General features: G+C 49.5%; 1 protein-coding gene across 3 annotated transcripts; it reads left to right on the forward strand.

Moving 5' to 3' along the window:
* The first annotated feature begins 1499 nt into the window (after positions 1 to 1499).
* TMCO6 (transmembrane and coiled-coil domains 6) lies at positions 1500 to 15844 on the forward strand. 3 transcript variants are annotated; one of them, XM_048860158.2, is made up of 12 exons: positions 1501 to 1668; positions 3083 to 3207; positions 3524 to 3633; positions 4681 to 4864; positions 6811 to 6915; positions 8020 to 8105; positions 8998 to 9114; positions 11185 to 11296; positions 11417 to 11597; positions 13653 to 13747; positions 15024 to 15191; positions 15565 to 15844. In XM_048860158.2, exons 1-12 carry the CDS (start codon positions 1584 to 1586, stop codon positions 15733 to 15735), a joined length of 1539 nt encoding a protein of 512 aa, XP_048716115.1. In that variant the 5' UTR covers positions 1501 to 1583; the 3' UTR covers positions 15736 to 15844. The 3 variants fall into 3 exon arrangements, with proteins under 3 accessions (XP_048716117.1, XP_048716115.1, XP_048716116.1); XM_048860160.2 differs by lacking the exon at positions 15024 to 15191 and having other exon boundaries at positions 1500 to 1668; XM_048860159.2 differs by lacking the exon at positions 8998 to 9114.
* The last annotated feature ends 61 nt before the right edge of the window (positions 15845 to 15905 follow it).

The raw sequence follows: 15905 nt of genomic DNA on the forward strand, positions 1-15905 counted from the left end.
TCACCAAAGGAGCCAGGGAAGGGGGGAAGGGATAGCTCAGTGGTTTGAGCACTGGCCTGCTAAACCCAGGGTTGTGAGTTCAATCGTTGAGGGGGCCATTTAGGGATTGGGGCAAAAATTGGGGATTGGTCCTGCTTTGAGCAGGGGGCTGGACTAGATGACCTCCTGAGGTCCCTTCCAACCCTGATATTCTATGAAGGCTGCAGAAAGTGGAATACAGCACAATTCCCCAACGCGTTCTCTGGTGAAGCCTCCTGATCTACATCCCCAGGGCTTCCCTGACCAACACAGTCAGGGCCAACCATGTCCAGGGCGCCTGTCCTCTGGCAGCCCCTTCTGACTAGGGGAGACCACCTGTGTTTCAAGGGAAACAAGGACAATTATATGGGAAATACAGAACAAAGGGTAGTTTAAAGGGCCGGCCTCTCCTGTCCATCCAGGTAGTTTATCCACAGTAAAAATCCTCCATCTATCTCACAGGTCAGATCTTCAGCATGATTATTGCTTGAGAGAATGTGTCTGACCAGTCACTTCTTAGTGGCTCTTTACTGAACAGGAGACGTGGGGATGTTTGGCACCAGGTACAGGATGTCTCTTGAAATACCCTTGTTCCCAGTTGACACACCCAAGGCCCCCAACCCCCCAGCAGCCCTCCTTGTCACACCCTGATGGCTCCCTCTCTCAAGGGGTCTCCTGGGGAAGGCAGATCAGCATTGTATATTGCTAATGCTGTTGCAAGCATTGCAGAATATTTTGGGAAGGGTCAAAGGTATAAGTGAGTGTGAAATGGAAGATTCTTTTGCAGGCTGTGAAAGGCCATAGGGGGAAGGAGAAAGAGAGCAGAGAACGGGTTAACTCAACACTACAGTTAACAAGCTCAGTCCGACAATAAGAGCTGGCCCCAGTCCAAGGTCACATCCTCACTGTTACCCAACCCCCACACTAACACACCTGGAACCCCCAATTCCCTGGAGTGATTGGACCCTCCAATCACTAGCACCCAGGACCCCAAAACGTCCTGGGAACCCCCCTCACTGACATTTGGGGTCCCCCAATCTCTGGGGACTACCCTCACTGACATCTAGGACCCCCAGGGAACCCCCCGCACTGAAACATGCAAGCCCCCCAGCCCCCTGGGATCCCCTCACAGCCCCCTTGGGACCCCCCTCACTGATCCCCCAATGCTCCTGGGACCTTCCTCACTGACACCCCCGGGACCCCAGCCCCCTGGGAATCCTCCCAGTCCCCCGGGAACCCCGCAGCTTGACACCCTTGGGACACCCCTCACTGACACGCCAGGAACCCTCAGCCCCCGGGACCGCCGTTACTGACATCCCGGGACCCCCAGTTCCCCCCTCACTGACTCCTTCCCTCCCGCAGACTCCGGCTCCCCCAGCACCCGCGCCCCAATCTTCACAGAGCCCGGGATCCGAGGCCTGCTGCGGCAGCTCAGACCGCGGCCTCCCGTAGATGCCGCGCCGCCGCGGCTCGGGCCCGGCTCCCGGAAGCGCGCGGTCCCCGGCCGCCATCTTCCGCGCTGGAGCCGTCGGCGGCTTCCACCCGCCGCCTCGGCCGCGATCGGGATGTGGAGCCGGAGGAGCTCCCGGTACCGGCCCGATGCCAGTGGCCTGGAGGAGCTGCGGGGCCGCCGGCGGGAGCAGGAGTCAGGTCCGGGCCCGACAGAGCCGCCGGGCTCAGGCCTGGGGACCCCGGCTGGGCCCTGCAGGAGCCAGTCTGGGGGGGCGGTTCTGGAGGTCCGGGCAGCTGGTTCGGTTGGGGGCAGTTGGCTCTGGATCCTTGTGTCTGGGGGGTGGGGGTCTTGGGAGGGGGATCTGGGCTGAGAGGAGTTGCTGCTGTTCTGGGAAGGGGTTCAGACCCCTGGGACCGGGCTTACTGCCAGGGACTGAGAAACAGACACTCTTTTCTATTTGAGCATAAGCTTCAAATGCATGCAGTGGAAAATACATAGGAAAAAATATATATCTTGCATCTGATTAAGTGGGCTTTAGCCCACAAAAGCTTATGCTCAAATACATTTGTTAGTCTCTAAGGTGCCACAAGTACTCCTTGTTCTTTTTGCTGATACAGACTAACATGGCTACCACTCTGAAACCAGAGACTCTCTTGGGTCTAGTGCTCTGATCTGCAAGCTTGGGTCTGGAACAAGAGTCTTGGTCCCTGCAAAGGGGCCAAATCTGGGTGTGATCTGAGCCATGCTCCTAGGAATGGGGTTGGGCTGGGCCTTTGGAGATGAGGTGTCCATGTAGGGTAAGATCTGGTCTATTTGTTTCAATAATTGGGTCTGGGGAGGGGTCTTGTCCTTTTATTCCTCTCCCTCACTCCCCCCACCCCTTAGGAATCACAGGTGGTTTGTTACTGGATTCTAGACCCTCTTGATATTGCAGCTGGTGGATTCATAACACTGATTCTCGTTGGCTTGTCCGGGGAATAGTGCAACAAAGCCTGCTTTCATGCTTGGTTTTGATTTGTCCATAGAATGGAAGCTGTCATGGTTCCACTACCTACATTATCACACTACTCCCTCTCTCCTGTCTCTGGTGGGGGCAGTAGCTCCTTCTCTTCGCAGTCCCAAAAGATTCAGTTTTTGGCCCTTCTCCTGCTTCGTTGTCTATCTTCTCTAGCTCAACTTTGGCATTGATGATACTCAGCTATATTTCCTCATAGACCTTCATTGAGTTCTCTCATGTCTTGACCAGGTAAACTGGTGGGCTTCATCTCAGCATCCGTCACCGGGATGTCTCAAAGTCAGAAAGGTTTCAGAGTAACAGCCGTGTTAGTCTGTATTCGCAAAAAGAAAAGGAGTACTTGTGGCACCTTAGAAACTAACAAATTTATTTGAGCATAAGCTTTCGTGAGCTACAGCTCACTTCATCAGATGCTAAATCGGATAATTTATGGGAAAAACATCTAGACACTGGCATAGGTGATGTTATAGTCGCAGAAAGAGACAAACAGCAGCTTCTCCTCAACCCAAAAAAGAGCAGTGTTTTGTGTGGGGTGAAAACTTGTCTTGGGCTGGAAAGCTGTGTTGTTGTCAGTAATCAGGTTGGTTTGTTTGCAGCTCTGAGGAAGGCCCGGAGGCAGCAGCAGTTGGTCAGTAAGAGACTTCTGCGAGAAGACAGCCTGGTGAATGGAGACGGGCAGGCTGGAGTGGACATAGCAGCAGAACCTCTATCTGAGCAGGAGGTGAAGGGTTTATACCATTTGTCTCTGGTTCTAGGTATTCACTGCAATGTCTTTCACTGGCCCTAGCCTCTGTTAATAATAATAATAATAATTAATAATAACAATACTAAGTTAATATAGCTGGTTGGATTCCATAGTGTTTTACAGACTGCTATATAAGCTCTAGCTGTAGCACCTAGGTGCCAGGGTTAGTATCAATACCCTTTGGAAGAGTGCCATGGCATCTTGAATGACCATAAGTGATCATGCCTTTAGGCATGTGATTTTTACCCTGCAGCTGTGCTTGACATCCACTCAGCTGTTTGTTTTCCGCCAGATTTTGCAGCTGCTGAGGGATGTCCAGAGGGGAACAGAGGAGAGGAAGACATTGTTGAGTCGCCTTCGACAGGGACTGCAGCAGAAAGAGACGCAGCAGAAATTTGTCAGGTTAGCCAGTCTGTGCTTCCATGCTATGTCCAGTCCCAGGCACGGCTAGTCTGTGCTCATAAAGGATCCAGCTAGCAGTGGGCCCCTCTGGTAGTGGCCATTGCAAGGACATGGCTGTGGATCCACTTAGACGGGGATGGGCCCACATATCCTCTGTAGCAGGGATCAGTGTAGCTATTTCTGTGATATGGGAAATTTTGTTGTGGTTGGGAGTGTGGCTCAAGTATCTGCATTAGAAAATGTCTCCATCCCTTTCTTTTCTGTGACCACTTCCTTTTCCCACTGAGAGAAGACCTTACATTATGTGGGCCAGCGCCCTAGATAGCCTGGCCCGAATGCCTTTGTGCTCTGCTGGGTTGTGGATGAGGCTGAGCTGGGAGAGTCCCACTGGAACAGAGGAGGTTATGGGGGAAAGCTGGACGTAGCCACTCTAGACTGCCAAAAGGAGGCTGAGAGCTTGCAGGACATGACTCTATCTGATTTTGATCAGGGAAATATATTGCAAAGGATTCTTACAAGGCTCTTCACTGTGCTCGAGAGAGCTGTGTGCTGTACTCTCCTGTCTGCGTGGTTTGCTTGAGACTTTATCCTGCTCATGTTCTTATAGGGAGAGCTGTCCGGCATTGCAGTTCCCTTCTGGCTGGACAGGGACAGCTTTGTTAGGCTCTCTGCCATGCCACATAGTGGTGGCAAAGTGACTTTAGAAGGCAGCAAATTTGACTGCTCAAAGACAGGAAAGGAGGGGGGGAAGGAATAAGAGAAAATATTGTAAAAGAAGTGGGACAAAGTCAATATCCAAACACTGTGCCAAATCCAGCCCTGTGTAACTGCAGTGAAGTCAGAGCAGGAATTAACCTGGCCCTTTCCAGTCAAGTGGTCTGAGGAATGGCCAGGCCAGCCCATGAACTGGGCAGGTTTTTGGTGCCTGGTCTCTGAGAGACAACTTGCCCTCCTGACCCTGGGACATCAGGGTGGGAGGAGTGTGTGTGTGTGTTTTGGGAAAGGGGGGGCAGCAGAATGAAACAATGTCATGTTTTGCTTTTGCAGGTTGGAGGGCAGCATGCGGGTCCTGATCGGGCTCTTCACCAGCAGCTTGGCCAACATACAGATGGAGGCAGCTCGCTGTCTGCACGAACTCTCACACTCCAGTGACCCTACTGTGGCTGAGGCGTGTTTGCCAGCAACCTCCTATCTCCTGACCTATCTCTCAGGACACAGTGTAGAATTCACAGTAAGATGCGGGCCTGTATTTCTCCATTGTTCTTGCATCTGCTGGGCTTTCATTAGTGGTTGGACTTCTGAGATTGAGTGGCCAAAATGTAGCCCATTGGCCAGATGCAGCCCACAAAGGTCTCCAATAGAGTCCTGCAGCTGCCCTCCTCTTCAGGACAGAGCTACATCTTGTGGAGACTACAGGTGCCCCTGTGCAGTGCTCCATCAGTGGCTTCCTGGCTGAAGGTAGAACAGTGGCCCTGTAGCCTCTGTGATGCATCTCTACAATGGATAAAAGAGAACTGCTTGACACAATGTATTTAGACTTTCAAAAGGCTTTTGACAAAGCCCTTCATAAGAGGCTACTAAAGAAGCTAAATAATCAGGGGTAAAAGGCAAAGTATTGTTGTGGATCAAAAATGGGCTAAAGACAGGAAATGAAGAGTAGGAATAAATGATTGGTTTTCATGATGGCAAAGGTTGACAGCCGAGTGCCTCATGGTTCCATGTTAGGTCTGATGTGGTTTAATATATTTATTAATGCACTGAAAAGGGGGGTGAACAGTGACGTTACAAAATTTGCAGAAAGCTATTGAGGTTAGTCAAGTCCTGATAAGACTGTGTGGGACTTAACCAAGCTAGGCAATGGGCAACACAAGGCAGCTGACGAGCAGTGCAGATAAAGGCAAAGTAATGCACGGTGGAAGAGAAAATGTATACTACTCACACATCTCACAGGGGTTTAAATTAACTATCAGCTCAGGAAAGGGACAGACAGTGCAATGAAGACAGCTAGTGAATGTGTGGCTGCAGTGCAAAACCCAAGCAGGATGTTACAGTGTAGAAGGAGTGAGATAGAGAATAATCCAGAAAATAATCGAATGTCTTTATAGAAATGGATGGTACTGCCTTAGCTGGAGACTGTATGTAGAACTGGCTCCCCATTTCAAAAAGTGTGGTGCAGTAATAGGGGGGGCTCAGAGAAGGGCGATGAGAATGATTATGTGCTGGAAAAACTCTCCTGTGAAGAGAGATTGGAATAACTGGTATTGTTACTTTAGAGAGGAAACAAATAAGAGGGAACAAGATAAAAATCTATAAAAGGATGAATGGTCTAAAGAAGGGAGATCGGGGACTTCTGTTCTCCATGTCTCATAACACAAGAACAAGGGGACACTTAATGAAACTGAATTAAAGGTGGCAAATTCCAAACTGAGAAAGGAAATACTTCTACACTCAGTGTGTAATCAGACTGTGCAACTCACTGCCACAGGATGTCATTGTGGCCAATACGATTCAAAGAGGGTTTGGACAGTCATATGGCTAACATGAATAGCCAAAGTTAGTGCAAACAAAGTCTTGGAAGGGATAAAAAAAAACCACTAACTCTTCAGCGTTTAAGTCAGTCTCTGACTATTGTGGGTTGAAGTGAGACCTTCATAGGGGACAGACCATCCCACATCTATCTCCCTATCTGCCCCTTCCTCTGAATCATCAAGTAGTCTGAAGCATCTGGCACTGGGTACTGTCTGTGATAGGAGGCTGGATTAAATGGACCTTGAGTCTGACCCATCTGGCAGTCCCTGTGTTCCTATATTGCAGAGGAGGTTAGCTACACCTTGCTCCAGCAAGTATGTCCTTTGGATTCTTGTTGATAGTATGACCCTCAGATGCACTAAATTTGTGTGCCTGTGTCTAGCTAGCCAGGAGCCTCCTGCACAAGCAGGGAACGCTGTGCTAGGTAAAGTGACTGAGTTAGCAGTAGCTTCTCTGGCTCTGCTGGTCCTGGAAACCACACCTCTCTTGCCATTAGTGCAGCATTCATGCATCTCAAGGTGCTGTTTGTTGCTCTCTAGTGGCAATATCGCCGTAATGCCAGTAGGGGGCACTCTCATCTGGTTGGATTGGTGGGGCACTTGTGGCACATAGGGAGCGTAACTGTGGTCCCCCACGTCTGTGTTTTAGGAGCTGTGTTTGTACACGCTGGGGAACTTGGCAGTGGAGAGTGATGCCGTGAGGAAGCAACTTTTACCTCAAGGCATTATTCCAGCCCTGGCATCCTGTATCCAGGTGAGTGATCCAGCTAGCCTATCTCTGGCTCTTCCTACGAGCCTTGCCAAGCAGGAGGGGGTATTTCCCTGCGTTCTTGAACTAGTGGCTTAGTGTAGTCACTCAGAGCTTCTTTGAATGGCACAGCATCGCTTCCTGTCACGGGGCAGGCCGTGTGCAGAGGGCACTCTGCAGAGAGCTGAGCCCAGTTGCGGGTGCAGCTGGGCATACGCCATGTGCACTGCCATATACAATTTTAATTTCCTGGGGTAACATTTTGATGGTGGCTGACATGGTTTTTATGCTCCTCCCTGGCTAGATCTCTCTGTCTCTTAACCACAAGTGATCACAGGCGTGTCTGCCTTGTGAGCTTTCTGGGGGTCCTGGAGACTCAGAGGAATGGCTTGGCCATCACATGTACATATTTCAAACTAGCATGGAGCTGCGGTGAGACCAAGTTCAGCCTCTCTGCTTTACATTGAGTCATTTTGTAGATACTGACAGGTTTCAGAGTAACAGCCCTGTTAGTCTGTATTCGCAAAAAGAAAAGGAGTACTTGTGGCACCTTAGAGACTAACCAATTTATCTGAGCATAAGCTTTCGTGAGCTACAGCTCACTTCATCGGATGCATACTGTGGAAAGTGTAGAAGATCTTTTTATACACACAAAGCATGAAAAAATACCCCCCCACACCCCACTCGCCTGCTGGTAATAGCTTATCTAAAGTGATCACTCTCCTTACAATGTGTATGATAATCAAGTTGGGCCCAAAGAGTGATCACTTTAGATAAGCTATTACCAGCAGGAGAGTGGGGTGGGGGGAGGTATTTTTTCATGCTTTGTGTGTATAAAAAGATCTTCTACACTTTCCACAGTATGCATCCGATGAAGTGAGCTGTAGCTCACGAAAGCTTATGCTCAAATAAATTGGTTAGTCTCTAAGGTGCCACAAGTACTCCTTTTCTTTTTGTAGATACTGGCCTTCCTCCTTTCACTGCTGACTCCTGCTGGGTTCTAAAAAAAACAATTAGGACTCCTCGTTTTTGTGGATACAGACTAACACGGCTACCCATCTGATAGTTGGGTTTGTTCTGTTGGCTCAGCCTTGTGCTCTTTGATTTCAGTCCCCTCATGTGGCAGTGCTGGAAGGCCTGGGCTACGTCCTGTCGCAGCTCCTGCAGGCCAGGGAAGCTCCCACCAAGATCATACCGTAAGCATCACTCCCTCCCCTTCCATCTGGACCGGGCACATGGCTGAGCACAGCATTTGCATCCTAGTGGCAGTTAGCATCCTCCTGGCACGTGTTATCTCTGTGATGTTAATATGCCGGAGCAGAACCCTGGCAAGGACACTGAGGTTTTGTACAGATCAGGACACTTTTCTTTGACCCCTCAGGTAATCAGCTTTCAGTAACCATAAGAGGCTGTGTGAAACCGAGGGGGCCAACAGAGAAATACTCTGGACACTTCTTCCTATTGATCTTAGTGCTACTGAAAGGAGCTGGCTCGAGAGCCCTGGAGACTGAGGCCATCTACCCCCGTGTATTCTAGCATGGGCAGCATCAGTGCAAGCCGCCCCCACAACAACCTGTTGAGGTTCCTCTGCCTTGCCTGGGAAGGACTGTGTCTAGGGTTGAGGCGAGTTGAGGCTCCGAAGCCTCTCTGCAGAGCCTGCTAATGAGGTGGTTGATTAGTGCCAGCTGTGAGATTGTCAATGCTAGATGCTTGACCTCCCACTGGAACTGGACTGACACCCCCGACTCCTTTCATGTTATTAGAGTTCTGGCCTCGTTGACAAACAGGAACATCCTGGTACATATTTACCAACAGATCTCGCCTCACGGGATGGAACCTGCCCAGTTCTCTGAGCATTGCTTTGGTGGGCATGTATTTGGGGTCTGTCCTCCCTTGGTGGAGTGTCTCCTGTTTGGGGCTTTGGAAGCGCACTGAGGGTGTTAAACCCGAGCAGCTCTGGGGAGAGCGGTACAGTTACCCTCATCAGACAGCCCAGGTTTTTGCCCCGCGTGTGACAGTGTTGCTTGTACTCCTGCTTAATCCCTCTTTAAAATCCATGTTTCTCTTAAATCTCCTTTCTGGCCCCAGCTTGGTTCTGGACTCGGTTCTCCCCCAGCACATGCTTCGATTGGTTAGCTCCAACCTGGAGCTGGGAATGGGAGTCGCCGTGGAGTTTTCTTGGTGTCTTCATTACATTGTGTGTAGGTAAATGCATTTGGTACTTACTGTATAGCTCCCCAAAGCTGCCTGGGGCTTTCCAGACACATGGAAGAAGAGCCCGACCCCCGGTGTTTGGGAACAGAAAGAGCTGCTCCTTAGTCAGTTGCTTTAGCTCAGAGACTATCTCACTCTGTGTAACCCTCTCTCAGTCCCTTGAGGAGACCTCAGAGGGAGAGCTGAGTGTCATGGAGGGTTGTCCCTTGTGTGTGCATGGCTCTATCCACTGTGGTTGGGACTCATCAGTTCTCAAACCTGTTACTAGCCTCAGTTTGTGAGATTGCTGAGGACAGGTTGGCAGTGATCCTGGGGGGGGGTTTCACCCAGTGTGGGTTACCTGCCAGCATTCTCTGGGTAAATCTCACTTAATCATTCATTGCCCTGGGGGCCTTGGGCACTGGTGTACTTTGGTCCTTCCTGTTCTCTGCCTGTGGTACATAATAGTCGAGTCTCATGGGGGCTAATTTTGGCTGCTGGGTTCAGTGTATGGGTGCTGTGAGTGGCCTGTGGTATTCAGGGGTCAGACTAGATGGTCTGGTGCTCCCTGCTGGCCTTGTACTCTATGGCACACCCAGTCTCGTATTATTGACACTGAACTAGAGATTGTTCCTATCCCGGTGATTCTGCAGCTCTGTGACAGGTTTAGAGTAGCAGCCGTGTTAGTCTGTATCCGCAAAAAGAACAGGAGTACTTGTGGAGACTAACAAATTTATTAGAGCATAAGCTTTTGTGCACTACAGCCCACTTCATCGGATGCATAGAAATCATAGAAGCTCAGGGTTGGAAGGGACCTCAGGAGGTCATCTAGTCCAACCCCCTGCTCAAAGCAGGACCAATCCCCAATTTTTGCCCCAGATCCTTAAATGGCCCTCTCAAGGATTGAACTCACAACCCTGGGTTTAGCAGGCCAATGCTCAAACCACTGAGGCTAATTAATTAAGATGAGTTATTATCAGCAGGAGAAAAAAACTTTTGTAGTGATAATCAAGATGGCCCATTTAGACAGTTGACAAGAAGGTGTGAGGATACTTAACATAGGGAAATAGATTCAATATGTGTCTCTATTCAAACCCCAGTTAATGGTATCTAGTTGGCATATTAATTCAAGCTCAGCAGTTTCTCATTGGAGTCTGTTTTTGAAGCTTTTCTGTTGCAAAATTGCCACCCTTAAATCTTTTACTGAGTGGCCAGAGAGGTTGAAGTGTTCTCCTACCGATTTTTGAATGTTATGATTTCTGATGTCAGATTTATGTCCATTTATTCTTTTACGTAGAGACTGTCCGGTTTGGCCAATGTACATGGCAGAGGGGCATTGCTGGCACATGATGGCATATATCACATTGGTAGATGTGCAGGTGAATGAGCCCCTGATGGCGTGGCTAATGTGATGAGGTCCTATGATGGTGTCACTTGAATAAATATGTGGACAGAGTTGGCATCGGGCCTTGTTGCAAGGATAGGTTCCTGGGTTAGTGTTTTTGTTGTGTGGTATGTGGTTGCTCTATGAAGCTGTCCTCTTCTTTGAGCTTCCTGTCCTCCCCCTGTCTGCCCTCATGGCCCAGGTGCATGTAATCTTGGAGCTGTTGCTTTTGTAATCTGTTGCCTGGGGTTGGTTTGAGATGAGGCTCTTGCCCTGTCCTCCTCCTGGTCTTCCTTGCTGCAATTGGCGATCTGGGGTTGCACTGTCACATGACAGCTTGCCACACTTGGAGAATTCCGTCTTGCAAAGGGAAGTGTGGTGTGAGGCGTGGATACCCAGAGACAGCTATAACCCTCTGTTTCCACATGCTTTTCCCTTTCTGAAATGTTCCCCTTTTAGGCTGAAATGTTCCAGAGTTAGCTGCTGCCCTCTGGGGGACCTGCTGTATAGAATCAGAGCAAAACCCCTTCTGTCAATTTCAACTTGAGAGAATGTGAAACAATGCTACCCCCTATCTTTTAGCTGAGGCTCCAGCCAAACCAGCTGGTGAATGGACATGAGCAGGCTGAGTGGTGCTGGCTGGTTTTGGGTTCGCTCCTTGAATTCATTGTTCCTGTAATGTTCCTTTCCCTTCACAGCCATGTGAACAACATGCTGTTAATCTCCCAGGGGATAGTGTCAACCCTGGTGCTACTGTTGCTGGAACTGGCTTCCATGATGTCAAAAGCAGTTACTGAGGGCCTGGAGTTGGTAAGTAGAGGCTGTAGAGGGTCTTAGCTGGTCAGCAGTGCCACGCACTAGACCCCTGCTGTCTGAAGCACTAGTGTGAATGAGGGAGAATGCCCCATGCTGCTGTTCTTACCGTTGCAGCTTATCTGTCCTTTGCTGCGGTGTCTGAGCAACCTGCTTGCGGAGGATGAGACAGAGGGCTGCAAAGTGCAGATCCAGGATGAGCGCCTCTTGGTGGCTTTGTTTCTCTTCATGCAGTACTTTCTCCAGCAGCACCCGTTCCTAGTGCAGGAGTGTCTCTGGCTTCTCAACAACCTCACAGGTGATTTTCCTATGTACCCTGGCTGGGCATAGCACCTAATGGGAATTCTCCTAGAATTTGCTACAGGAATAGAGTGACTAACATAGCTGATGGCTGGGGTTTCTGGGACTTGCCTCAAATCAAAGTCAGGGAGACTCACATTTTTTGTAGATCACCTCTGAGAAGGGACAGAGCTCCAAAGAGACCTTGAAACAGAACCTATGGTGCTGCTACGGCTCATTGGGCTAGGACTAGACTCATGAAGGAAGGGCACACCAGAGTCTCAATTTGGGAGACATAAGATAACATACCCATAGGCAGAACAGAAAACACAGGCGTTATCTTACTACCCACTTCATCATCCCAGTGTTCCCCAGTTCTTGAGTTCCTCTCCTTGGCCGCTCACAAGTTCATCCATCTCTGACATGTTCTGGGTGGTGTGCTTGATGAGACGCAGCATGACGCTCCCTTCCAACCTAGAGTGGGGAATCCACTGTAGCTGCTAAAATTTCTTACTGTCTCTGATCTTCCATGCCCAGCTGTGCTGACACTGACACTTTCACAACATCCCCCATCCTAGTGCAATGAACACACAGAGACATATCAGACACATAGATGAACATGATATAACATGGGTTTTGTAAAGGAAAATCATGCATCACCACTCTATTAGAATTCTTTGAGGAAATCAACAAGCATGTGAATAAGAGTGATCCAGGTGACAGTCTACTTGGACTTTCAGAACGCCTTTGACAAGGTCCCACGCTATAGGCTCTTAGGCAAAGTAAGCAGTTATGGGATAAGAGGGAAGATCTGGATAAGTCAGTAACTGGTTAAAAGATAGGAGACAAAGGGTAGGAATAAATGGTCCGTTTTCACAGTGGAGAGAGATAAACTGCAGACTCCACCAAGGATTTGTACTGGGACCAGTGCTGTTCAACATATTCATAAATGATCTAGAAATGGGGGTAAACAGTGAGGTGGCAAAGTTTGAAAACTATACAAAATTACTCAAGATAGCTAAGTCCAAAGCTGACCGCGAGGAGTTACAAAGGGATCTCACAAAATGAGGTGACTGGGGAAAAAAATGGCAGATGAAATTCAGTATTGATACATGCAAAGTAATGCACACTGGAAAAAATAATCCCAACTACACATACAAAATGAGGGGTCTAAATTAGCTGTCACCACTCAAGAAAGAGATCTTGGAGTCGTCATGGATAGTTCTCTGAAAACATCAGCTCAATGTGCAGTGGCAGTCAAAAATTCTAACAACAGGGAACCATTAGGAAAGGGATGGATAATAATACAGAAAATATCATGCCATTATATAAATCCCTGGTACACACACCCCTTGAATATTGTGTTCAGTTCTGGTTGCCCCAGAATTGGAAACTATACAGAGAAGGGCAACAGAAATGATTAGGGGTATAGAACAGCTTCCACATGAGGAGCGACTGTTCAGCTTAGAAAAGAGATGAGTAAGGGGAGTATGATAGAAGTCTATACAGTCATGACTGGTGTGCAGAAAGTTAATAAGGCAGCGTTATTTACGCCTTCATAACACGCAAGAATTGGGAATCACCCAATGAATTGAATAGGCAGCAGGTTTAAAACAAACATAAGGAAGCACTTCTTCACACAACACATAGTCAGTCTGTAGAACTCACCATGTTGTGAAGGCCAAAAGTATAATGGGGTTCAAAAAGGAATTAGATTCATGAAGGACAGGTTCATCAATGGCTATTAGCCAGGATTATCAGGGATGCAACCCCGTGCTCTGGGTGTCCCTAAACCTCTGAGTGGCAGAAGCTGGGACTGGATGACAGGGGATGGACCACTCAATAAATGCCTGTTCTGTTCATTTGTTCTGGAACACCTGGCATTGGCCACTGTTGGAAGACAGGCTAGCTGGACCATTGGTCTGACGGCCATTCTTCTGTCGAGTCTCTCCCCTTATATAGCAGCAAATCCTCTGCTTCTCTACCTCAGTCAGTGCATGCTTCTGCGAACCTCGTCTGGAAGGCCCTATCTGTTTTGGGTTTCCTTAATACCTTTGTCTCCTGATCTTCCCAGCTGATGAGTCCATCTTCTGCTCTGCTGTGCTCACACTGGACCTGATCCCAGCCCTCTTGCAGCTCTTGCCCTGTTCCCGGATGGTGACCCTGCTGGTAGGGAATCTCTGACTACATGGGATATTGTGTTTTTTAGAGCAGTCAGTTTTCTGGGCCTCTGGTGACAGGTAGGAGCCACTGGAAGAGATTATGCTCCTGTGGTTGGGCCCTGTACATAGGAGGTCCATGTGTATATCAGAGGTTTTATCAGCCCATGATGAAGGTAAGATAAGTACCAAATGCCTCACCTGGTTAATTTACCTCTGTCCTATTTGGTTCTTTTTAAAGACAGTCCCCTCCTGCATTCCTTATTAGATTCTGTATTCATGCCAGCTTATGGAGGCTCTGACTGCATCCTGCCCTGGGACGGTTTGGAGCCCATTGAAATGCTCTTCCCCATCCCAACTTGTATGTCATCCTGGGAGGAGTTGGCAGAATATGAGGGGAGCTGCCTGCCCAGGTTCTAGTCTCCTAATATGCCAGTGGATGATAAGCCATAGACCAACTGAAAGATGCTTCAAAATCCAACCAGCGAAAGAGGAGCACACCCTAATGCAGTGCAGATAAAAGGAGCAGCCGGGATCTAGCGCTGCCAGCACTTGGGCTTGGAGGCAGCCCGTTCAAGAGAAGTACGCATGAAGGGGTTTTTAAGAAAGCACTTTCAAAGCTTCTTGAACGCCAACAGGAGCTGCTGCATACTCTACCTTTCCAGCAGGCTCAGTGAGGGAAAGGCCTGGACCAGCTTGTGCTTAAACAGGGAAAACCTGAACTGGTAGCTAGCTATTGCCCCGCTCTAGTGTCTTCTGCAGGCAGGAGACTGCTTTAGCCATGGCTCCCCACCAAGCCTGCAGGGAGCTATCCTCAGGCCTTTGTGCAGCCCAGCCTGGCAGGCAGCTTCAGCACAGAGTGACTCTGGGCACACAGATGCCTGCCAGTGTACCAAGCCCCATGTTAAACACAAGTAGCAGACTCTGCATGGCCTCAACAGGGTTGTCACCCGCTCCAGAAAGCTCATCTCGCACTGCCCTGGGGCTATGCAGACAATGGCAGGTGAGTGGGGTTCTAGCATGCCAATCTCTGCCTTCGAAGGTTTGCTGTACTGCGGGGCTGTCTCCTTTGAGGGGTGACAGCATTTCCTGCTTCTCTCCATGTCCTCCCAGGAGGTGGAGTTACCCAGACTGCACCATCTTGCGGCAGGGAGACATACAGGACTGTGATAGATGGTTGGGTCTAGTCAATATAAAACTTGTGACCAACTTCAGTTATGTCAGTTCCCCGGGTGTCAGCTACTGAGCCATGCAGCTTGGGATACTCATGCCAGCTCCCTCTCTAGGCTCTGACTGTGCTGTGTAACATCGCCGAGAAGGGCCCTGCCTACTGCCACCAGCTGCACCAGAAGGCTGTGCTGCCCTCGCTGCTCAGCACCCTTGCTCTTTCTGATGGCCAGGTGGTGGGCCAGAGTCTGGAGCTGCTACATCTCCTCCTCCTGCACCTGCCAGAGGTAGGGCTCAGCTCAGGCCTCCAGTTTCTCTGCATTGTGCAGCGGCCGGGGAACCACAGTGGTAAACTAACAGCTACCACCTAACCTGAGTGGGGGAATTAAGAGGCTATGCTGTGGAAAGGTGCTGGGGGAACCCTGCTCCCTCAAGGCCTCTCTGTATCCAAAGAGCAAGGAGAGCACAGTCCATGGGAACCTAGCTCCTGGGGTGGGAGGTACATTAGAAATTAATCCTTCAGCCCCTTTCCCAAGAATCAGGCATGATGGGTTCTATGATAGAGACCATGGAGAACTAGATCCACTCATGCCCCGTGGGCTGCTCAGCTGCCTCCATTAGGCTGGGCCTAGCTCTAATCTGCTGTCTGTCGTGGAACAGGCTGCTGACGACTTTCTCAGCCAAGCAGGACTGCAGGCCTTAGAACAGCACCAGGACAACCCCCAACTCCAGGAGCGAGTGAGGGCACTCAGGGAGACATACCTCCAGCCAGCTGCAGCCTCTCCGATCTCCCGCGCCAGTGCCTCAGCTGCTGTACTGCCCTCCTCCTAGACCACGCTGCATCCACTCCTGCTTCCCTTCCCATTTGCACTAATTCTATCCTATGGACTTTGTACATTGAGAAGTTATTTTGGAATTTAATAAACTATTTTACACTCTGCCCTCTGCTGTCACAGCGTGAAGCCAAACCCTAATAGGGCAGTGCCAGCTGATTTTACTGC

Source organism: Caretta caretta, chromosome 8, assembly GCF_965140235.1.
Source record: "Caretta caretta isolate rCarCar2 chromosome 8, rCarCar1.hap1, whole genome shotgun sequence".
Lineage (NCBI taxonomy): Eukaryota > Metazoa > Chordata > Testudines > Cheloniidae > Caretta > Caretta caretta.

Excerpts from the sequence above, each read along its gene's own strand:
- TMCO6 (XM_048860158.2), top strand. The coding sequence starts at position 1,584 with ATGTGGAGCCGGAGGAGCTCCCGGTACCGGCCCGATGCCAGTGGCCTG. Across the intron at positions 4,865-6,810 it reads GACACAGTGTAGAATTCACA|GAGCTGTGTTTGTACACGCT; the intron begins GTAAGATGCGGG and ends TCTGTGTTTTAG. Across the intron at positions 9,115-11,184 it reads CTTCATTACATTGTGTGTAG|CCATGTGAACAACATGCTGT; the intron begins GTAAATGCATTT and ends TTCCCTTCACAG.